We start from the raw sequence: 24,700 nt of genomic DNA on the forward strand, positions 1-24,700 counted from the left end.
ATTGACATTAATATTTCTCAGTGTTGATCTGAGCACCCCATCATAGAATCAGTTTGTATTTAACACAAAGACATGGATTTAAGTCCTATTTAGACATTCATGTTTGAACATTGGGCTCACAGTACATAACTGCAGCATCAGTTGTTTCTGTGTCAGTGCAAAATAATACCTCATCCACAGATCAGAACCACTAGCTCCAACTGCAAAAGAACCTCTAATACCATTAGGGGGTGATACCATAGTCTTTGGCTGGTTTAGCCTTGCTATGAAGATGAGCAATAAGACAGACTTGGTCAACAATGTCAAATTCCCACCAACGTCCTTTGAACAACTGTGTGAAGGTGCTTGCCCACACTTCTATTTTAAATACAGAAACAATTTTGAGGTGTCTTACAGTGAAGCAAGCTAAGAAGTTGATATGGGGAGATGGCTAATACCATAAATACACTGCAAGGAAAAAACAAATTCTGTATTACGAACATTTATGAGGAAAACTGAGACAAGTGTATCCTTCTCATCAAGTTCTGCCTTTGATTTCAATCCTCACCTGTGGATTCACCTGAAAGTTCAGCCGAACTGTTTCTCCAAGTTGGATTTTAGATACATCAAAGAAAATAGTGAGGAGATGGTCATCTGGAGTGTGATCATCTTCATCACAGACTTTCAGCTCCAGGATATTCTAGAAACAAAAGTAAAATAATGCGTAAAAGTGTAGGAAGCAAAAGTTCCTGCCCTCACAAGTGGGGAAATGAGCTGCAGAATTAAAAGGTGAGTGATTAAATGAGACAGAGAAAACAGGAAAGGGGATGTTTGGCAGTGACCCAACTGTGAATAAGTATATTTAAAGTCTAAATAAAATATTGCTTTGTTGCCCGTTCAGTTTTAGTGTCAAAGGCTAGAAGTGTGGTCAAATACTCAGCAGCCTATTCATGAATTAAGACATGCAACCTCGACTGAGTTGGCTCAAAGATTTATCTACAGTAATCCCTGCTATCCAAAAAACCCTCTGTTTTTTATCCCCTCTGTGAGAAAGAAATGGAAGACTTAATGTTACATACTATACATATTATGGTAACCATTATATGGTCATTGCCAGGTATATCCATCCCAAGTACTATAGTGGGGCAGAGAAATTACTGTTAAGCTCCTGGTGATTACAGGATCAATCCATATTTATTTATTTCCAGTAATCCACACTGTAGGTCAGCTGGTGATTATTTTTGTACCCAGTAAATGTAATAGCATATAATATAAAAGGAACTTGTGTAATTACTGCATAATTATATACGCCGTATGCTCCTTCCTACTATGAGATGAAGAGGAGAACAAAACCGCACAAAAATATGTGATGGGGCTGTGCAGAGGGGAAAATAGTTACCCTAAATATTCTCCCCTTCTGCAAACAATGTGAGGCTTGCTAACTAGTTTGGAAGTGTAATTCAATTTGTCATCAGCGAGCAATGGTAGGTAGGTGGAGATACGTGTCCTCATGTCTTGTACACAAAGGTAAAAAAACCTCTCTAGTGGCAGCAAAGCATCTGAGTAGAAATGTGACATCTTGTGCAATACTAGTTGCTGCTCAGTTGTGTCCACCCATCTTTTCCAGTGTAACCAGCCGTTCCACATTACTCTGTTTGGTGTTCGTGTACTACATGAGTTGTATTGTGCACAGTTCACCAGCCTAGGCCTTGCAGCTCAGCATCCAGGTTGGGCTGAGGGGTTTCCTACTTTGAGGCTGCAGCACACAGCTGGGATACAAAGCAGAACTTTCATTGCTGTGAAAAGTCTAATTTTACTATTTCAGAAATTGTAAAAGTGCAAGTGCCATTTGAGGAGTTTTGCCTGTGGTATTTTTATCATCTAGGAAGAAAGGAGTTTGTAAAGTGCAGGGGCAGAAAACTTGAACAACTTGACTCAGTCTGGTTGGCAGGACTAGAGATCTACCAGCCCCTGACAGCAAGTTGTTCACAGTGTCTTACCTTGACCTGACTCTGAATCCTGAAGTGGAAGGTTTCATTCCAGACTGGGTTTTTGGAGTTCTTGACAGTTTTGGTCCGGGCCTTTTTGACTGAAGCGGTCGGTAGCCATAGGCTCACATAACAATCAGACTGAGTTACTGTGTAAGAAAGGTACAGATTAAATGGCAATGAAGTAATCTACTATATTTAGTATTAATTTATTTACCGAATTTACTCTATGTATATATGAAGATATAGAGAATTCAGTACACTGCGGTAGCTGATCTTCCATCATGTCTGTCCAATATGGTGCCCATTGCCCCAACCAATTTTCTCTTTTATCAAAACTATTAGCATTTTTTATTATTGGAAAAATAATGAATAAACTAAAACCTGTTCAAAATGCATAGCTATATTGTACTCTCTACCAAGGAGACAGAGAATCAGTTTTTATGCTTTGCATTATTTGGGGTTGTCAAGGCTGAATCCCCACTCTGTCACTCCGAGTGCAGAAGGTGGAGGCCCGCGAGGATTCTAAAAATTAATACTGGCCACCCCAGGCTTGTATTAAACTCCCAAGGTTACAGCTTTTCTCTGACCTTGGCTTCGTGAATGCTGCTACCACCCAAATGCAAAAAAACACCCTTGGACCCAGGAAGGAGCATTTGGGAATTCCTCCCTGTGGGGTACCCTCAAGCCCTTTCATACACACCTTCCGGGAAGGGCTGAGAAAGAAGACAAAGGAAATTAGCTGTTGCCACCAACTAATCAAACAGCATATGCACAAACCTCTTAGGACACCAAAAACCCAACCCTGTTCTTAAAAAAGGTAAAATTTATTAAAAACAAAAAGAAAGAAAATACATTTGGAACTTAGGCTATTGCTAGATCTTAAAAAAAATTAAGCATCAAGATAGCTCTCTTGAGGTTCATCTTAAAGGTTACAAGCAAAACAAAAGCATCTGGGGTTAGCACAAAGGAGATCCACGAGCCAAAATAAAGAAATAAACCTAATCGCGTCTATTTAAACATGCCCTGTACAATGATTTTTTTCTTGGTATGGAAGATAAATTTTTATACCTGGTTCAAGCCTTACACAGCATTCATGCTTATAGCATTTCTGCTCCGTGTCCCCTTCTCCAGAGAACAACAGACAAAGGGAAATTTTCTTTCCAAATTTTAAAAAGTTCTACCTTCCCATTGGCTCTTTTGGTCAGGTGCCCACTTCCTTTTCTTTACCTGGGGGACTTTTAACCCTTTACAGATAAATCAAGCAGAGAACAGCTACCAAGAGGGATTTTACAGCTAACTGGCTGGCTGGGTGTCCACCAAAGGGAGCTCCTCCTCCCACACTTTATTTATCACAGGCAGTATTGTATTACCTAAGCAATGACTGCTTCATGCCTGTCAAAGGCATCAAAATTGTTTTGGATACTTAGTGCAGGAACCTGTTGCTTTTTTGGGCGGGGGGTATTTGAAGGAATGGCTAGTGTTGTGTGTTGAGGCAGCGTCTCCTCTTCCTCTGTCTGCCTGAATAGTGCAGTGAAACTCTGAGTTGGTGCAGTGTGACCCAGTGGGTGAGCCCTTATGGCCCACTTGAGGTTCACAGCCCATAGGCTGGGAAGAACTGATCTATAGTTTTGTTGTGAATCAGCTGAGCATTGGTAGGTCAGCAGAGGGAAGTTTGGTGAGTCTACTGATGGTAACTCTACAGCTGCTCATTTCTCCCTGCTCAGGGAGGCGATGGGTGGCCAACAGGGGAGAATCCAGGGCAGTTGGGAGAAATGCATCACAGAGGCAGGATTTCTGGGGCTGTTGGCAGGAGCAAAGCATTTCAAGGTAGTTGAAGGGTGTTATTGGAACCTACCAAGATTCTACAGCCCAAAGAGCTGTGACAGCTGAAGCCTGTATAGGGCTTGCCTTAGTTGGGGTGCACCCAGGATGGTACCAGGGACAGTCAGACTTTGCATTGCTACCCACTGAGGGAAAAAAGATTAAGTTTACTCTCAGGGCAGACTAAGGGCAGAGCTATACTACAGACCTATGTCAGTATAACTACATCACTCAACTGCATCATAACAGCTTACCATAGCATCTTAACCTCCCATGTAGACAGCACTATGTTGGCAGGAGAGCGTCTCCCCCTAACATAGCTACCATCTCTTGGGGAGGTGGATTAACTATGCCGGCAGGGGAGCTCTCTCCCGTCTACATAGGAGAATCTTTACTTAAGTGCTACACTGACGCAATGTTTTTAGTGTAGACCAGCCCCAAATGTCTCCATGTCTAGGTGAAATGAACAGAGTCATTAAGGAACTGCTTGAAACTGATCCAGATCAGGGGGGTGTTCAGAGAGACCATGCAAACACCAAATGATGCATGAATTGACACTCTCGGCAGGGAAGCTGAACAGAGACCCCAGCTCGAGAACAAAGGACTGAGAGGTGTGAGATGGCGCAATAAGTGTGGGCTCTAGAAGAACCATGCAGCTCTCCCCCGGCACTAATGAAATCAGAGAGGAACAGAGCCTGAAAATGGAACTCACTACAGCTTGGCTGATGAACTGTGGCTTGACCATAATGGACTATGCTTTAAGCTTTATTTCTCTATAAGGCTACCATAAGGACTTTCAGTGCTGTGGTCCAGTTGACTAATAAATCCTACTCTGTTTTGAAAACACTGCTTGGGTGTTGCTGCAAATACCTAGGGTTCATTAGTCCCGAAGACTGCCCAAGTCACCACTAGGAACCTATCTCAGTTGGACTTGCTGAGTGTGACGCAGGAGTGCTGAAGTCCACTCAGTCTAGGAGGCAGGGTGTGCCCTACCCTAAAGGAAGGTTGAGACCCCTTGGGGATCTGCTACACTAAAGGGGTTGCTACAAGAAACTGTTTAGGAGCTTGGGCATAGCACTGATCTTATGGATCTGTGACAACAGCATAGACAGCTTATCAGCTTTTGTTTCAAGCGTACTAGATGACTGGTTTAGCAAGACAAAGAATCCAATTCTAGATTGCTAGAGCTTTCCCGGGTTGGCAAGGAAATGCGTTAGTGCTTGGTATGGTAATTGTGACTGATTCCTGCTCCTTTTGCTTGCTGAGTATCCTCTTTTCCTACTAATACATCTGGCTTCACAACTTTCTGCAATGGGAACTCATCAAACTGATGTATTTGCTTCTGTAGGGTCTGTCAGAAAGAAGAAAGCCCTTGTTCAGGACAGCTTTGAATCTTTACTTCTGTCTGCTCTTGATTTTTTACTAAATTTCTAAAAATACTATAGAATAGACCTGGTCAACATATTTTGCCCAAGTTTTGAAAATTTTTGGGAAAAAAATTACCATGCCATAAGCTGGTCAAAAAAACAGCAACCAAAAAAACCCACCAAAGTCATTGCAATTTTTAACATTCTTGAACAGTTTGACTGTGTAACATTTGCCTTGGGAACCTGCTAGGGATGAGTCTCAGTCAGCAAAAGTACACTTTTATAAACATAGTTTTATTACGGTTTGAGGAATGTCATTGTTTGCAATTTTATCTTGTCATGTGATTTCCATATAAGCCCAAAAGTGCAGCTGATAAAATTTGTAAAACTCTTTGCTACACGAGTGAAAATGTGCCTAAGTGTCAAAGCAGCAGAGTAAGATGAGGGTGCTCTTTTGCATGGCATTGTGTTGGTTTCAGTCTGGTTGTTTTAATTAGAGATGGGCTGACGCCACAAACTTCACATCTGGATTTGAATTTGCCTAAAATTCAGGGGTATTCGGTGTGGGGTTTTGCTTCAGTCGGTTATAGAATTATAGGCTAGCTATGAAATTTGGCTTCAGAACTGAGCTCCTTTATAGCTGAGGGATGTTCAGATCCAGGATTTCAGTATGGGATGATTTCTAGCACTACGCTGCTATATCTGGATCATTCTGGAGCACTTTAGCTCCTTCAAGAATGATGAGGTCTCTCTCTCTACCTGGTAAAATAATTAAAATGATTTTTTGATTGGGTTTATTTGCACAGCACTTTACAAATATGACTTCGGCCCTTTCTACCATCATGACAATCCCAGGTCTTTTCCTAAAATAGGCCACATTAAAGCAGCTGTATGCATGACACAGTCTATGGGAAGTTATATATGGATAAGAATAATCCTGTGGCAAAATTATACCCAAGTGTGAATGCACAATGTTTCAGGCAATAGGAACCAAAGGATAAATGTGAATCATAGGGTTACACCATCCATTGTGCCCCAGCCCTAAAACTTTATGAGGTGTACCCTAAAAAAAGAAGGTCTACTACTAAAGGATGACTAGCCAGAGAAGACTGCTGCAAGTGGCATGGAGGAAACGGGTCCTGAGTACAAATCACTATATAGTGTTTATGAAGCTATTTGGAAAACTTTTCCATTTGAAATACACACCCACTCAAACATTCAAGCTACAGTACAATGGACACACCCAAATCTGGATATGCTGTGTCTTGTCTTATTTAGTTTTGCTTGTGCCTTTAAACTGTACATTCTATGGGTAGCCCTGACCTTTGGGAATCACAAAGTCAATGGTTTTATTCTTCCTTTCCTCAATATTTGGAAGTTGAAAGTGACAAAGCTCTCTCGGGTCAGTTTGGTTGTTTGATTTTTGTTTGCTGCCCTTTCCCTCATACAAATAGACCGGAAAGTATAAACCCATTGCTACGGTTTAGCATTTCTGAGTAAGACTCCTGCACTCTAAACCCTGCTCTGATTCCCTCTGTGACTCTTAGTCAAGTGACATAACCTCTCTGCCTCAGTTCCCCATCTGTAAAATGGGAAGAATAATGTTTATCTCTCTTCCCTGTAGGGGATGGAGGAGGTTGTGATGATGAATATGTCAGTGCTTGTAAAATCTCACACATAACCACCACCTCCCCCAATGGTCCTAGTAGCTCCAATACCTGAGCTTGTTTGGGGAACCATCCCAAGAAAAACTTTTTTAAATATTGGAAACAGCACAGAGGTTCCAGCACAAGTAGCTACGCTCCTTACACCTTGCAGCAGGAGACCTGGAAGGGACGGGGGGAAGCTGTCCTTGCCCCCTTTTTAATATAAAATGAGACATTTCATTTCTGAGTGACCCAGCGGATCACTTCATTGACCCTCCCCAAAATTCTCAGACCAGCCTTGTGTACAGTGGTGTGATCATGCTTGGAGTTTGTGGAGAGCAATATGTTGCTTCACAGGCACACCAAAAATATTTAGGAGCAGAGTCCTGTTATCTGTGTGATCTTTACAGGCTACTGCACAGTACTGTGCACGTCTACAGATTTGTATTCATGATAAATAATAGTAATTACATATAATTAAGATGAGGGTCAGGAGATCTAGGTTCTATTCTTAGCTCTACCACAGTCCCTCTGGGTGACTTTAGACAAGTCACTAAACCGCTTTGTATTTCTTTTTCCGTCGGTAAAATATATCTCATAATACTTTCCTATTTCCCAGGAGTGTCATAAGGCTTAATTCATTCATGTTTGTGAGGTACTTTGAGATCCTCAGGTGGAAGGCACTATAGAAATGCCAATAATTGCTGTTATTACATTTTCTGCATAGCTTTCTTTTGTATTCTACCATGCTAGATGCACGTACTCACCAAAATGAAAAACCACTCAGTACTCACTCAGCTCTAATCATAGTATAGGCAGTCCCTAAAAGTGTGTATGATGTGTCAGGCCTAGGATCAGTGTTGAGCAATATACTGGAAAAGGTAGAGTAGCATGCATTTATAGGATCCAGGCCACTTTATTAGGCTATCAAACAAGTTACTAATTATCTTTTGGTATAGAAGCAGGGTTGGGTCTTAATTGCACGATACCATCAGAGATCATTACAGCAACATGATCCAAGTTTGAAAATACCACGGCCACACTGACTCATATTGCTCAAGATAATAATACCAATACCAGAGCAAGGAACCAAGTTTGATGTCCCCATAATAGGTATCACACAGAAATATACCTCATCAAACAAATCATGATAAATAATAGTACTTGGCACTTTTATATCTTTCATTCGAGGATCTCAAAGCACTTGACATGGTAGGACAACAAACCCCTTTTTACAGATGGGGAACCCGAGGCTCAGTCATGAATAGAAACCAGGCTTCCAAGCTTCCGTATACCCCTGAGAGCAGATATCTGTGCAATGTCGTAACACCTCAAGCACGGCATGCACCACAGGAAACAATGCATACCGCTTTGGAATCGTCTGTTTTAATAACACTACAACAGTGTATATGACCAGCATGTAAACTGGAGAAAAACAAACAAACATCGGAGGCCATATTTCTTCAAAGATTTCCAGTCACTCTGTAATTTTAAATTGGAGGTGATTCAGCTGCTGGTCTAGGCATGTGATGGTTACAATCATGGCAACACATTATTATTATTTCAGAGTGGTAGCCGTGTTAGTCTGTATCAGCAAAAACAATGAGGAGTCCTCTAAGGTGCCACAGGGACTCATCATTGTTTTTATTATTATTGATGACCTTAGGCAATAATGTACTGCACACTGTATGAACCAGTACATAATGGTGGACAGCAGGACATTCCCACAGTAGGGCATGGATCAAGTGAAATTATAAACTGTGTATATATATTTCCATTTAATCTTCCATAGTGCTAATTTGCATGGATACTATAAATAAGCAAATAGTGAATGTGCCTATACACTCCAAAGTTAACCCATCAGACACAAAGGGAATGGTGCCATTGTACGACCACTTGCTTTAAAACCAGATCAATTTTGTTGTGTCCAGATAACCATACTCTTGCCCTCTTCCTGCTCCTAATCCCATGTGATCAATGAGCTGATAAAGAAATATTAAAATGTCAGTGATTTGCTGTATAAGTGATGTGCTTACTACTTGTGGTTGCACAAACCCAGAGTGTTCAAAGTTCAGTGCCCAAGGATGATTCAAACAGCATGACAGACAGCTGCATCTTTATACTACACAACTTTGTGTGCTGTGCATAAGAGCTGAATGTTAATCCTATGGCTAATATGGTGGGGAACTGTTCGAGGAGCAATAATGTGTGCCAGTGCATGCCATTAGCATTTAATCATAGAAATATTGGGCTGGAAGGGACTTGGAGAATTCCTCAAGTCCAGCCCCCAGTGCTGAGTCAGGATCAAGTAAATCAAAACCATCCCTGACAGGTGTTTGCACAGACGCCGACTCTGTGGGTGCTCCAGCTCACCTCCACTCCACCTCCTCCCCTGAGTGCGCCGCATCGCCACTTCTCCTCCCAGCGCTTGCCACCGCAAAACAGCTGTTTCACAGCGGCAAGCGCTGGAAGGGAGTGGGGAGGAGGGGGAACAAGTGCGCTCCGGGAAGAGGCAGAGACAAGGCAGGGATTTGGGAGGGGGCGGAGTTGAGGCGGGGACTTTGGGGAAGGGGTTGGAATGGGGGCAGGGCAGGGGTAGAGTCAGGTCGGGGCCGGAGGCAAGGACCGACCAGCACTGGGAAAAGTTGGCACCTATGAGTGTTTGTCTAGTCTGTTCTTCAAAATCTCCCATGATAGGCATTCCACAACCTCTCTTGGAAGACCATTCCAGAAACCCTTAGAAAGTTTTTCCTAATATCTAACCTAACTCTTCCTTGCTGCAGATTAAGCACATTATTTTTTGTCCTACCTTCAGAGAACATGGAGAACAACTGATCACTGTCATCTTTATAAACAGCCATTAACATATTTGAAGACTGTTATCAGGTCTTCTTTTTTCAGGACTAAACATGCCCAGTTTTTTTAACCTTTCCGCATAGGTCAGGTTTTCTAAACTTATTATCATTTTTGTTATTCTCCTCTGGACTTTCTCCAATTTGTCCACATCTTTCTTAAGGTATGGTGCCCGGAACTGGACACAGTACTCCAGTCAAGGTATCATCACGGCCAATTAGAGTATTTTCCATGTCTTACATAAGATGCTCCTTTTAATACACTACAGGATAATATTAGCTGCTTTTTTTTTGGTAACTGCACCATATTGTTGTCTCATATTCAATTTATTATCCACTATAAATCCCGGATTCTTTCCAGCAGTACCTCGGCCTAGTCAGTTGTTCCCCATTCTGTAGCTGTGCCCCTCATTTTTCCTTCCTAACTTTCTGTTCTCCAAAGTGTAGCAATCCCACCCAGTTTGGTATCATCTACAGATTTTATAAGCACACTCTCCATTCCATTATACAAGTCATTAATAAAAATATTGAATAGTGCTAGTCCAAGGGCAGACCCCTACAAGCCCCCAGTAGATAGGCCCTGCCAGTCTGACAGCAAACCACTGATAACTATTCTTTGAGTATGGTCTTTCAAGCAGTTGTGCACCCACCTTATAGTAATTTCTCTAACCATATATCCCTAGTTTGCTTATGAGAATGTCATCTCGGACTCTGTCAAAAGCCTTATTAAAATCAAGATATATCATGTCTATGCTTCCCCCACCTCCCATCTACTAGGTCAGTAACTTTGTCAAAGAAGAAAATTAGGTTGGTTTGGTATGATTTGTTCTTGACAAATCTATGCTGGCTATTCCTTATAAACCTGTTGCCCTCTAGGTGCTTACAAATTGATTGTTCAGTCATTTGTTCCAGTATCTTTTCAGTGTCAAAGTTGGGCTGACTAGTCTATAATTCCCTGGTTCTTTTTTGTTCCCGTTTTAAAAGATTGGTACTAATATGCCAGTATAGCGATGTATTGTTTATTATACTGCCAGTAATTGGGTCTCTGATTTTCCTGAACACAAACACCACTGGCAATAACAGCAGTGGTGTTTTTGTGATATTTCCTGGGCAATGTTTATAGTGAGGTCTGGAAGGTCAGTGAGTCTGATAAGGATTAAAATAATCTGCATTCGTATCTAGTTATAAACAACCAAGTCCCAGACATGGTCTAAAATGAGTTGTATGGCTGTAATGTGGGAGCAGAGAGTATCTAGGGCACAGACAATGGGCCAAATTCACAGATGGCCAATGGTGTTGTCAGTTATATATTGGTAAACAGATGCAAATTGGTATAAGTAGGTGTAGCTTGCATACTAATGGAACAGTGGAGGGTGAGGAGGAGGAGTAGCAAGAGAGAGTATGAAGATGCAAGATAAAAAGTCTAAATAAAGACTTCAAATTGTCTTGGACAAAAACTCTTCCATGCAGAATGAACACTCACTAAACCAGCCATAAACAAATAGTGATGATCAGGGGTGGCTCCAGGCCCCAGCACACCAAGCGCGTGCTTGGGGTGGCATGCCGCGGGGGGCGCTCTGCCGGTTGCCAGGAGGGCGGCAGGTGGCTCCGCTGGACCTCCCACATGCCGCCGTGCTTGGGGCGGCGAAATGTCTAGAGCCGCCCCTGGTGATGATAACTGTAATGTATTTACTTGGTGGGAGTTGCTAGCAAGATATTGAGGGTGTGGTGGTAGGAAAGGCCTTATTTAACATCTTCATTAATAATCTGGAAAAAGGAGTAATCAGATGATATTATATTAGGAGGCGTTCTAAACACCAACTGAGACAGATAAATGATACAAAGAGATTAGAAACCTGAGCTGAAAATAACAAAATGAGGTTCATCATGGAAAAATGCAGAGTAAAATACCTGCGGAAAAATAACCTTAAATACAGATATTCAGTGGGAGAAAATAGGCTGGAAAGCTCTGATGGATAAAGCCACCTGTGAGTGATAATGGACTGAACAGGAGAAGTAGCAGTCCCTCACCGTCTGGCTCTTGAGCAATGATCTCTGGAATAGTCTGTTCACTTCTGGACACCACATTTCCCAAAAGATACCAACAAACTGAAGGGTGTTCCGAGAAGAGGAACAAAAATGGAGAAAGGGGGCAAGGACTGATTTATGAAGAATGATTTAAAAAGCTGTGTACATACAGGTTGGTTCAGCAATAAGTAAGATAGATGTTCTAGCTACAAGTATCCATAGGAGAGAGAATTACTTATAGTCATACCCCGGGGTTGACTTGGACTAATGAGATGAAACTAAGAGAAGAAAATGTAATCTCAATATTAGGAAAGTGATACTATGGAGAAATCTCCCATGGACAGTGATGGAGGCTCATCCTTCCAGAATGTCAAAACTAGACCAAACAAAACACTAGAGAAAGGTACTGTAGGCAGATGACTTGGTGATCTAATGAAGTCTTCCATCTTTCTATGAAAACTGGTGAGGCTAGTGTTATTTTACACCTTCCTATTAAGTTACTTATCCTGCTACACCCTCCCATTTGTTTCTTCACAGCGTAAGTTACACCCAGCTGCCAACATGTAATTTACACCACCCTTTGTCACCTCGGAATTTGGCCTAAAGGGTTTAAACATTTTTTAAAAGACATTTTAGTTAAAACCTGTTCAATTATAATATTCTACCAATTTTTATGTATTTCATGGGGGCAAGTTGTATTTTTGTCATAAGAGATCCCGTTAGTACATACAAATTAGATGCAGTGAATTACAGAGAACAAATATTACTGAAATTAAACAGCAGTCATTTAGGCCCTGATCTTGCAGCTAGATCCATGCAGGTGAACCCATGGATTTAGTAGGAGCCTAGAGAACTTCAACAAGGCTCTGCACAGGGTCCGTCCTCATTGTTTTAGTTGCAAGATTGAGCTCAATACAGAAATACTTCTCAGAGGATTGTTTTCAGGGCAGTGTTTGTAGTATTGAGTACTAGGGATGGTGAGTGAGGAGTTCTGCGAATGTGGGCATGGAAGCCAGAATCACAAGTGCCACCATTTTTACTGTCCACATTTCAACCCTGTGGATTAGTCACTTTTACTCACTCATCAGTAAGTACAGATTATCTGCAACTCCGACTTGCAAAATGCTCTCAATTAATATCAAAACATCCTGAATCAGATACCAAAGAATGTCAAACCAATTTGTTTACAGCAGTAGCTTCCTGCATATTAATATCTGCCTCAGAAGGGGTGATGCTCTTTGTTTTCAACACTTTGTTTCTTTTCCTTCTTGATCTTTTGCACCTTGGAATTTTTTCTCTGGGAGCCTGGTGTTCACCATATGAAGGATGTACCCAGTCCACCAAAGCTCTCCTTTCACAAGCATTGTTTCAATGTTGTTTGTGCAACTTCTCATTATTCATGATTTTATCTTGCCACTTTGTGTGAATAATAGCTTAGAGGTGTTGTTGATGAAATGCTTTCAGCATCTATTTGCAGGCAATAACTTGTCTATGTTTCACAGAGTAAGGTAGAAAGGCTGCAGCATGGTAAACACACCTTTTGTCCAATACTGTTTTGGTTCCAGACTCCAGATTGCATTCTGTTACAGTGTGAATATGCCTTTTATATTCAAGCAATGACTTTAACAGGCAGCATGATCTAATAGAATAAGTATAGGACTGGGAACCTGGAACTCCTGACTTCTAATCCTGGCTCTTCCACTGCCTAGTCCTTTATCCAAAAATCTTATTGAATTAGGAAGGGCAGTAATCCAATTGTAGGCAACTCCCGCAAAAAAAGAAAATCAAATGCGAGGGAAGGATAAAGCGCATTGGCTTCCCTCCCTGAAGACATTTACAGAAAGGAAAGGAAAAGAGCTGGTGAAGGAGTATGGTAAAGTCAATTTCAGGCAAGTGTCCAGGGCCCATTAGAGGGGAATTGTGTGGGGATAAGGACCCAGAATTAGCTTGACAGGGTGAGATATTCTTCAGGCCCATAGGCCATTTCAATCTCCTCAAACAGGATTGAGATGAGGGAGGAACCTCCTTTTCTGCTCTGGGAGAGGTCCTGAAGGCTTCTGTTCAGACTCCTGCACTGGGCCATTGGGTGAAGGGGCCTGGGCACTCACTTAGGAGTCCTCTCCCCTTACACTCAGCAACAGGAAAAGGATCTTTAGGTAAAATTTCATGTTCCTGATCACTTCACTCCCCTTCCACAGTGAGAGGGGAATCAGAAGGCTCTTCTTCACATCCATTGGTCAGTGGGGAAGCCCATAGGGGACCCAAACAAAACACCAGCATCAGGAAACTAAAACTTCTGGATTGTTGCAATTCTGCTTTTTTTATCTGAACCAAGGTAGTTCAGGCTGGTTCATGTAAAGGCATTTTGGTTTCAGCCTCTCTATTTAAAATAGATTCGCCGATACAAGACAAATGACCACCTACTGTTTTCTGAAGAAGAGAGATCATCATTGTTCACAGCACTTTCTATTGTACTATGAATTTCATGTATTGTTTAAGAGTATCATTAAAGTACTAATCTGTATATCTATAACCTTCTGGGGCTTCTAGGAGAGTAAATGGGAATAAAAACAATTAGCCAATTGAGGGCTCAATTATGCCTTGAAGGCACAGACTGCCCAGTGGGAGATGCGGGAGGTAATGTGTCTCCTAAAGAGACTGATGCCTTTTCACCAAGGGTGACCAAAAAGTCCTGGAGATTGTCATTATGGACAACAGAAACTGTCCCCTCAGTACATAAACAAGGAATGTATAAACAAATTTACACCAAGTGCTGGACTCTTTAAGAAAACACACAACACATGATCCTGGAAGAAATGTGAAATTAAAGCTTGGCATTTTTCATTTAGTCATGTAACCTGTCTTAACCTATTTTGAGAAATGTATCAGCTTCCATAATAGCAAGGTAAAGCACAAGTAGTAAAATTATTACTACACATTTGCAGTAAGAAAATCCCATAAGAGAACAGATGTGAATTAGATTCCTTTTCCTTCTCCTCTGGCATAGTATCATCTATTCTCTTTAAACTAAGGTTATCTCAGAGAGAGATAATGCCTCTGGGCAGAAACTACTATGTAGGGACCAGAAAGCTTGGCAAGGTTCCTCTCATTATTTTTCTCTGCATTATTTTGTCAAAGACTGGGGTTTGCCCCCCTGAGGAAGATACTGGAGATCTGACCCATACACCCCACCAATCCCTTGGGAATCTACTGTGGACACACATCTATCCACATGAAGGCCTTGTGCCTCTGCATTGGCTTTGGACTCCGTGAAGCTCTACCTTGGCTTCCTGACATTGTGTGTCCTTGGAAGCCACAAAGCAAGGGACCCCCACCTTCCTTAAGGAGTTCCTCAGTCCAAAGAGCTCTTCATAGAAAGGGAAATAATGCCTTTGGCTGTATTATATTTCACAGTACACTGGTGATGAACATCCCCTCTCTCGGCTCATGAATCCCTAGACCTGCACGCACCACCCTGTGCTCTTCAGAGAAATGGGGGACGGGGAGGGACAGCACTGTGAGGGTGCTTGACCCTTCAACCATCTACTTGGCGAGAGCCAAACACAGAAGTTCCTGTCAGTGCGTGGATCCTAAGGGCAGACTCTGGACTTTGGTTCTCTGGTATGTTCTAAGGAACTTTTGAATCTGACAGTGCTATATGGTTTCGGTGGGACAAGATACTCTGCCAAAGCTTCTTGTGTACAATGTGGTAATTGGATTTTAGAATTTCACTGACAAAGGCTCTTATAATATACAAGCATGCATCTGACAAAGTGAGTATTCACCCACAAAAGCTTATGCTCCAATACGTCTGTTAGTCTATAAGGTGCCACAGGTCTCTGTCACATAATATACAAAGTCCTCTAAGTGTACACCTGGGATCTAGGTACAGCACAGGGATTCCGCTTTTCTTTTTTGTAACCTGTATGGTGTTTATGTTGCTTAGTTATACAGCCAGTATTTTCACATCTCTGAGGAAGCTCTGGGAACTGGAGAGATACTCACGCAGGTCGGCCTTCCGCAGATTTTTCATTCTGATAACTTTTACACTGAGCAAGTTGCAGGGAGAGGGCTCCATCTGCTGAACAATGACAAACAAAAGACTTGGAATGAACATATGCAGAGAGAGAGAAATAAACTTCAGAGTAAACTGAGTCTGCTATTGTGTCCTCTTAAATATTTTGATACTGATTGCCAAAGAGTTTCTGGAGGAAATTCTTCCCTGTGACATGTTCAGCTTCTTTCTCTGTGCAGGTTTATGACCATGTAGATCTGTGCTGGGGGTGGAACCACTGGTCAAGCCTCCAATTTGCCCAGATTCTTCCCTTTTTTTATTCTGGGTGAACTAGGGAAGATTCCACTTTAGAGGTTTGAGGTTATTTATTATAACTTATTCCACTCACTAATAGTCAATAAAAAGAGCTGGGGAGAAGATTGTATTAACCAATCAATATGACAGGTGTGACTTAACATCTTATGATCCAATGACATGGAAATATATGGCGGCTCATAAATGTATTTTGTTTTATCAATACTAGTTAATATACATATATATAATAAAGACACCAGTTCCACTGATCTGTGCAAATTCAAAGGAAGGCATTTCATATCCACCATAATTTTATTAACAAATTAAATTTCAGCAGACTCTATTACTAACTCACTGAACAGCATTCCTTTTGTTTTGGGGTTTATGTAATCATTTGCAGCTAATCTGGTGGACTCCAAGCAGAAGCACCATATTCTGTATAGGAATGAACAGTATGTCTTTTCCTTATTAAATCTTAAGTGATATTTCAAATACACTCTATATGGAGCTACAACTGAAAACCACATGAAAACTTCAACTATTTGAAAAATCTGCTGCCTCTCTTTTAGTTGAGCTTTTCCTAAGAAGCATATTGCATATCCTTCAGAGTCTGCAATGGCTGGCAATTCATACCTAGATGCAGCAATTCCAGGGATCTCCAAAGCTGAAAGCATTTTAATCTAAAGCTCTAATGCTAGTGGCTGTAAAAACTCTCATTTCTGTGGATTGGCACAGAAGGGGGAACTGTAACACACACTAACCAGTGGGCTACACACAAGGAGAGAATCTCCACAGAAACCATCACATTCTGACATGATGTGACTATTTTGCATATTGTACAGTCAACAGGAGATAATGTAGCAGGACAAAAAATGCTAATATCAATACTGCTGACATTCTGCACCAGAGCCTCATCCGATTCAAATCACCATAACTCACACCCTCTGAGGATCTGGCCCAGAATATCAACAAAAGTGGGTCTCAAAGACTCAGACCCCTGTAGAATACAGAAAGTGAAACTGACATCTTTAGAATTCTCTCCCTCACTATCCTTGGTTGGGAAACTTTTCCTTCAAAGAAGGAGCCAGAAAGAAAATTTATCCTGGAAACACAGGGAAATCATTGGAAAACTGAAGAGCATTTAACAATCCTGTCAGGAATGTGAGACATAAGGCTGTCTCGGGCAAAACGTTTATCTTGGGTAAGGATCAGAGAAACATGGCACATGTCCACAAGCATGAGGGGTGGGAGTGGAGGGTAGGGCATTCCGTAAATTAATTTCCTTTTAAAGGAATTAAGATAGAAACTAATAAAAGTTCCATGCTCCAATCCACACACACACACAAAAAAGAGGAACTTTACTGTGAAGAAAGGATAGAGGAAGGGATTCAAAGCAGAAACAAAAGGACATTTCACCTATGAAGCAGGGAACGTTGCTATCGCTAATTAATTATTCAACATTTTGGTGATGAGCAAATTCAATCCCACCTTCCACCCCCACTAAAAACACATAAAAACCTAACCTAGTTTGTTCTCCTGGTACTTTTTGCATAAGATCAGTTTTTTGCACTGCATTGTGCACTGATTCATCCGATGTCTATCTACCTTTCACAATGGATTTCTTTGCATGCTTCATTTTGAAAGGAAGCAAGAGAGGGCAGTGGTAACATTTAAAAGGAAACATCTTTTCAGTTTCAGTTGTTGGTATAAATCATTATTGCAGGGTCACATGTGGACCCCCAAATTTAGAGGCGTTCATTAACCCCTTAAGTGTTTTAACCTTTCCCACAGTTCCCCCTGTGTATCACCCCAGATGCATGAAAACCAGGGTCATTTTTGATTACATAATTTCTTATACTGTGCCCATCACCATGTCATCTGACTACCTATTTGACACAAAGTTACAGTATTAATTGATCAAGCTGGAGGTATAGAGCAAACAAAACCCATCCAAGTGCCTTCATGGCTATGAAAGATGGTGTGGTAGGACAAAGGCTTCTCACAGCTGTAGCTAGAGAACAAATAGCAAGGCTGCCTACTATAGATTGCTTCTGTAGTTAAAGCAGAACTCTGAAAGCACACAAACTGCAGAAGCTGCCTGCACATCTGAATTGCAAATACTCTTATTTTGTTCTTTCTTACCTGGTACGAACTGGTAGATAACCCCATTGTGATCTTTGCTGCATTCAAGTCAGAGGCTAAAAGTGGTCCTTGCGCGTAGGTCGCAGAGCTGACAGTGGCTCCCAAAGCAGGTTTATACTCTTTAAACAGGTAGAAGTGAATGAGCAGGTGCATTATAAACTGACTCAGAGCCCCACCCTTCCATGACTTCCAAAAATTAAGTAATTCCCATCTCCTTTCTCTCATTAGGTGTGGAAAGATTTTCTTTGTAGGTTTAGTGATTGGGGGGAAGGGACAACACAGCAAAAGGGGCCCTATCCTTCCAATTATGAGTGCATAGCATATAAATAATGAATAAGATTTTTATTTCTATAACCTCTTTCATTATAAATGATGCCAGAGTGCTTTTCAAACTAAAAAAAGGGTGGGGAGGTGAAATGTCATGATAGGGGACTACTATAGACCACCAAAAAAGGAAGGGGGTGAAGAATGAGGCATTTCTGAAAGAGAAAACAAAAATAACCAAAACATAAAACCTGGTAGTAATGGGGGACTCTAACTATACAGGTATCTGTAGGAAAAATAATATGGAAAAACACAAAATGCCCAATAAGTTCTGATAATCTACTGGGAACAACTTCTTGTTTCAGAAGGTGCAAGAAGTAACCAGAGGGACAGCCATTTTAGACTTGATTCGACAAACAGGGAGGAATGCACTGAGAATCTGAAGGCTGAAGGTAATTTGGGTGAAAGTAATCATAAAATGATAAAATTCTTAATCCTAAAGAAAAGAAGGAGGGAGAGCAGCAGAATAAAGGCAATGGACTTCAAAAAAAGCAGACAAACTCAGAGAACTGGTAGGTAAGGTCCAATGAGAAGAAAATCTATGGGATAAAGGAGTTCAGAAGAGCTGGCAGCTTCTCAAGGAGACAATATTAAAGGTATAACAGCAAACTATCCCACATAAAGTAGGAACATGGACAAAATGCTAAGGAAGAGTACAAAATAATATAACAAGCATGTAGGGACAAAATCAGAAAGGCTAAGGCACAGAAAGAGTTACACCTGGCAAGGGACATGAAAGGAAATAAGGAGAAGTTCTATTCAAAGAAAAATGTAGGTCCTCTACTTAGGGGGAAAGGAGTGCTAATAACTGATTACATTAAGAAGGCTGAGGTATTTAATGCCTATTTTGCTTCAGTCTTCACTAAAAAAGTAAACTGTGACCAGATACTTAAGACTATTATTAACAGCAACAAGGGGGAAAGAATACAAGCCAAAATAGAGAAAGAACAGGTTAAAGAATATTTAGATAAAGTCAGATGTAGGCAAGTCAGCAGGACCTGATAAAATTTGCTCTAGGGCACAAAAGGAACTAGCTAAAGCAATCTCAGAACTGCTAGTGATTATCTTTGAGAAATTATGGGTGAGGTCCCAGAGGACTGGAGAAGGGCAAACTTACCTACCTACTTCTAAAACAGGGAACAAAAAGGAACCAGGGAACTATAGGCCAGTCAATCTCACTTCCAGATCTGGAAAGATATTGGAACAAATTATTAAATAATTAATTTGTAAGCACCTAGAGGTTAATAGGGTTACAAATAATAGGTTTGCCATGATTTGTTCTTGACAAATCCATGGTGGCTTTCTCATTTCCTTCTTTGATACGGTTACTGGGCTAATGGATAGAGAGGAAGTTGCAGACATGATGTATCTTGAATTTAGTAAGGCTTTTTACACAGTCCCGGGTGACTTTCTCTTAACCAAAATAGGGAAATATGGTCAAGGTGAAATAACTATAAGGTGAGTATAAAACAGGTTGAAAGACTATCTCAAAGAGTAGTTATCAATGGTTCACTGTCAGATTGGAAGGGTGTATATGGGGGCGGGGGTCCTGCAGGGGTCTGTCCTGGGTCTAGCATGTAGTCTGAGGACAGAAACACAGAGACTGCTGTAAGCAGCAACTAGAGCACTTCCTAAGAAGTTCTTATTTTTAGTAAGCTCCTTGATGCAACACATCTTTGTCTTCTCTGGTAATTGTGAAGTACTAGGAACTCTCTAACCACTCCACACCTCTCTTTCTTTATATTAAAAGATTAAAACTTAATTGTACACCAATGGATATATAAACACAACAATTCAAAATAAACTTCAAATTCTTTAACACTATTTACACTACTATGTCCCTTTATCAACTGCATTTAAATAGTCTTGAACAGTATTTTAAAGACCACGTCTTTGAGGGGAATCTGATCAGTCTTCCACACCATGTTCTCACTTCTCTTGAGTTTGTGCATGGAGTTCCTCACAGAGGGGCTCACTTCCTGATAGAGTACCTGCAGGACCCAGATCCTCTTTTCATTGTGTTTGGAAAATATTGAAGATAAACCTAATTCCTCCAAAGAAATCCTCTTGGAATCTCCACTAGGTAGGATCTCGGAGTTTCCACCAACTTCTGAACAGTTCCAAATGTCTGGGAGCTCTTGAGACAAACTTTGTTCCCTGGTCTCAGTTCAGATAGTGCTTTTGTTCTGTGTGGAACACTGAAGTTTTGTTGTGGCAGGATTTTTATTTCAGCATCCTGTTATCAAAATTCCTTCAGATCAGGCCATTTAGGTTTAAGCTATATTGGCACCACATATAAAAGTGTCCTTAGTCATCTTCCTGTCAGAATTCTGTTGGAGATGGTCTAGACACAAGCAGCATTAACTGATATGACAGGGGTACTTTATTGGGGCCCACTGATTTTTGCAGAAGTCTTTTTAAAGTTTGCACTGCTCTCTCCACCTCCCCATTGCTCTGTAGGTAATGTGTTCTACTAGTACAATGATCAAAATCAAAGTCCTATGAAAATGCTAGGAATATTTCAGAGGTAAATTGAGGTGCATTATCAGATATGATAACTACAGGAACTCCATGTCTTGCAAATATTTTATTTAGTTTCTATATGACTTGTGCTGATTAAGTCTGTGTAAGTAAAGCCAATTCAATACATCTGAAGAAGTAACTAACTACAATAATATATGTGTGTCCTTTCCAGAAAAACAAATCTGTGGTTTTACACTGCCAAGAATGTGCCGTCCTTTCAGAAGCAGGCCATCACCCATTTGAATGTTATTGCCAATATGGTAATAGGTCTCTTGGAAGCTGACTTCTTCACCCCCTCCCTCTTTGGCAGAGTTGAGTCAGTTTCTGGCAAGTATCATCCTTTAGTTGCTCATTTCTAATTTGCTGAAGGCAGCTGTCAATTCATGCTGGTATTTCTGCAACAACAAAGTAAACACAGATTGACATCTTTCTCTAAAGCTTTTTCTTCTTCCATTTGTGTCTGAACTATTGGGGGTCTAAATAGAATGTCTGCTCCTATGAGCGCTCTCCCTCGTATGCTGAATGTTGAAAGATATTTCATCAGACACAGTTGAAATCTTTGAATCCTAGGTGGAAGATCATCCAGCTTTTGAATCCAATAATGCCACTAAGGGCTTGTTTCTGTATTAAAATTCCAGTCAGACAGACATGCAGTGAACCATTCACAGGTGCAAGTGACTGCTACACCTTTCTTTTCCACTCAAGAATATAGCTGCCTGGTTTCTGTAAGGCTTCTTAATATGAATGCAACGGGTCTACTTTTGTGTGAGTACTGCTCCTGAACCCTGTAAAAATACATCCACTGCTATCATTGTTGAATAGTTTAACAAAATATTGTCCCAAAATAGATGGAGAGGTCAGTAGTTCTTTTATCTTATTAAATGTGTTTTGTTGTGGACTAGCTCAGATCCACATATTGTGACCATTAAAGAAATATCTTAAGATTTCTTGGTAAGAATCTCGCAAAATGATTTGTCATGCCCAGAGACATTTTTGGGTTCAGGTAAGGCAAGTAATGCTTTCAGTTTGCCTGAATCTGGATGAAGTACCTGTTTGCTAATTATGGCTCTGACAAATTTTATCTGCTCCTTTCCAAATTCACATTTCTCATTCAGAGTGAGGCTAGTTTGTTGGACGCATGTCAAAACTGCATGTTATCATTTTCCTCTCTCCCATATATCAACACATCATCTGCATAGCAAAGGATGCCAGGCAAACCTGACATGATCTGAGAGATTCTCTTTTGGAAATGTTCTGGCACTGAAGACATGCCAAATGGAAGATGATTGAAACAGTACCTTCCAAAGAGGGTGATGAATGTAGTTAATGATATAGATTCTTTAGCCAGAGTGATTTGCCAGAAGATGTTGTAGCATATAACTTTGAGAAAATTTTGGCTTCTGATAACTGAGTTAATGTCTGGTCAACTGTAGGATGCACATCTTTCTCTGTACATGCTTTTATTAAGTTGTGCAAGATCCACACAAATTTGGATTTTACCATTGTGTGTTGGTATTACAAGCATCCCTCCACACCAGTCAGTAGGTTCTCCTATCTGGGAAATAATCCCCATATCTTCCATTCTCTTTAATTTTTCTTTTACTTTCCCTAGCAAGGATATAGGGATGCAAAGGGAGTTACTGATGGAACCAGTTTTATTTTGTACTCTCCTGGTAGCTTTCCTAGGCCTGTGAAAAGGTGTGGCTACATCTCCAGTACAGCTTGTGGTGTTGTTGTTGTGGGGGGCGGGGTTGGTTGTTGTTTTGTTTTTTGTTTTTTCCATTAATGCTTTCCAATTTCTCTGCTAGGTGTAGTCCTTGTATTGCTGGCAATCCCAGTACAGGAGTTGTTAGTCCTTGTATTACATTATTATTATTTTCTACTTTCCCCACTCACTCACCACTCTGCTAGTCTAGGTGAAGGGGGTCTCTTTTCTTTCCTTTATTCCTTTAAAGAAAGGGATTCACTCACTCCTGACACCATGTAGTGTGAGGATATAAACACACAAAGCCATGCTTTAAGTAGCAACTATAAAACTTCCTAACCAGAAAATTACCACATTTATTAAGCACTTTTGGGAAATTGGACTTCTTGGAGTTTTGTTATCTTTTGTTTTGGGAAGGGGATGGTCCACTCGTAACTCAAAATTAAATTAATCCAAAAAAGTCAGACTTATTCTACATACTAAACTCCATCAGGGCTAGTGGACAGGACTGTTTGCACTAAATTGGTATGAAAAAGTTATCCTATTGGGGGGGGGGGTGTCTCTAAATGTATTAGAACTTCCACAAGAGGTCTGGTGAATGTTACAAGCTCTTCCACATCTTTGATTTTTGACTCCTTTTGCCTTTAAGTTTGTCTCAGTGAATTTTCTGAAAAAATCATGATTCCTCCCACCTTCATTCCCACCTGCCAACCTCGTAAGCTGCCAGCCACCAGAGCTCTTCCTTTGAGTTCTTGCTCCTGACAGCTTCACCCTACCATGCACTCCATCTGGAATCACTGCTCTCAGCCTCAGCAGTGACACCGTCACTGCCAAGGGAAGTAAATGGTAGTCCCCCTGCCCTCTGCCCGTGAACAACAATTGTTTGCCACCATAGCGGCTACTGGAACCAGGGTCCAAACTGAAGCAGTCCTAAAGCTAGCCCTCGGCAGCTCCTGAATAGCTCCTGTGTCCATGTGCTTATCCTTGTGCTGGTGCAGAGATGAATTTTACAAGCCGTGGCAGATACAGCAACTTTGTCTTGACAGAGTTCCCTTAAAGGCAGCAGTGACTGAATGGTACTGTGATTCTTTCTCACAGCAGTGAAATCTTCACCCTTTCACAAGGGAACACAGCACTGTAGGAAATGCCATACTGGATTCTATTTTCAACAGTGGCCAGTACCTGAAGTTTATGGGGACATTGTAAAATAGAGCTGGGTGAGGAAAGAGGTTCTGTTTTGTAGAAGATTTTGATATTTAAAAATCTGGATTCATTCTGAATGAAAACCAAAAACTTAATCATTCTCCACAAAAGAGAATACAGCCCAGGGCTGTCCTGCTGTGAGGCTGCCCCAGAGTCACAGTAGAAGCACTAAGGTTGCCCTGTCTGTGGTAGTCTCCTGGTGGGCTACCCTAAGGCCATAGACCCTGCAAGCACTGGAATTCATGACCCCGAGGCAGTCTTGACGGAGAGCTGAGCTGCCACAAAGCCATGGACCTTGGTGGTCCAAGTTGCTAAAGAGCTAGACTGGTAAGCATCTAGTAAAATGGTCAGGTTTCCCATAGACCCATCGGAACTTCAGCCAAATTGAACCTTCTCCACAAAATGGTTCAATTTTGCTGAATCAACAAATTAAGACAAAAAATATTGTAGCAAAATTTTCCCAGTGTAAAACCCCCATATAGTACAATTTTTCAATAGTGTGCTTGTGGGAAAAGAGCCTTCCTAATACCAGGCAGTGATATATTGTCTTGTGCCCTGGAGCATGAGAATTGCTATCCGCGTATGTTTATTCTATCTAGTATAACAATGGATGATATTCTTAGTATTCATGTAAACCTTTTTCATGTAAACCTTTTGTAAGGTTCCCCTTGCTCTTGTGTTATGAAAAGGATAAATAGGAGTACCCAACTGATCTCTATATTGTACCATTTATTAATTTATATTCCTCTATGATGCATTCTCTTATTCATCTGCTCTCTAAATTAGAAACAGTGCTAATCTTTCAAATCT

At 41.0% G+C, this 24,700-nt stretch overlaps 1 protein-coding gene across 1 annotated transcript in view; it reads right to left on the minus strand.

The window, feature by feature from the left end:
* Positions 1-19,626, minus strand: part of LOC120404532 (cytosolic phospholipase A2 epsilon-like) — a 44,453-nt gene extending 24,827 nt beyond the window's left edge. Inside the window, exons 1-5 of the mRNA XM_039537266.1 lie at positions 19,581-19,626; positions 18,136-18,254; positions 15,690-15,765; positions 1,980-2,116; positions 548-679 (exon numbers count right to left, since the gene is read on the minus strand). Of these exons, the coding sequence (XP_039393200.1) occupies positions 548-679; positions 1,980-2,116; positions 15,690-15,765; positions 18,136-18,162 (372 nt within the window). The 5' untranslated portion in view covers positions 18,163-18,254; positions 19,581-19,626. The remainder of the gene's footprint in view (positions 1-547; positions 680-1,979; positions 2,117-15,689; positions 15,766-18,135; positions 18,255-19,580) is intronic.
* Positions 19,627-24,700: the final 5,074 nt, after the last annotated feature.

The sequence above is a fragment of the Mauremys reevesii genome, linkage group 4 (genome assembly GCF_016161935.1).
Source record: "Mauremys reevesii isolate NIE-2019 linkage group 4, ASM1616193v1, whole genome shotgun sequence".
NCBI classification, from domain to species: domain Eukaryota; kingdom Metazoa; phylum Chordata; order Testudines; family Geoemydidae; genus Mauremys; species Mauremys reevesii.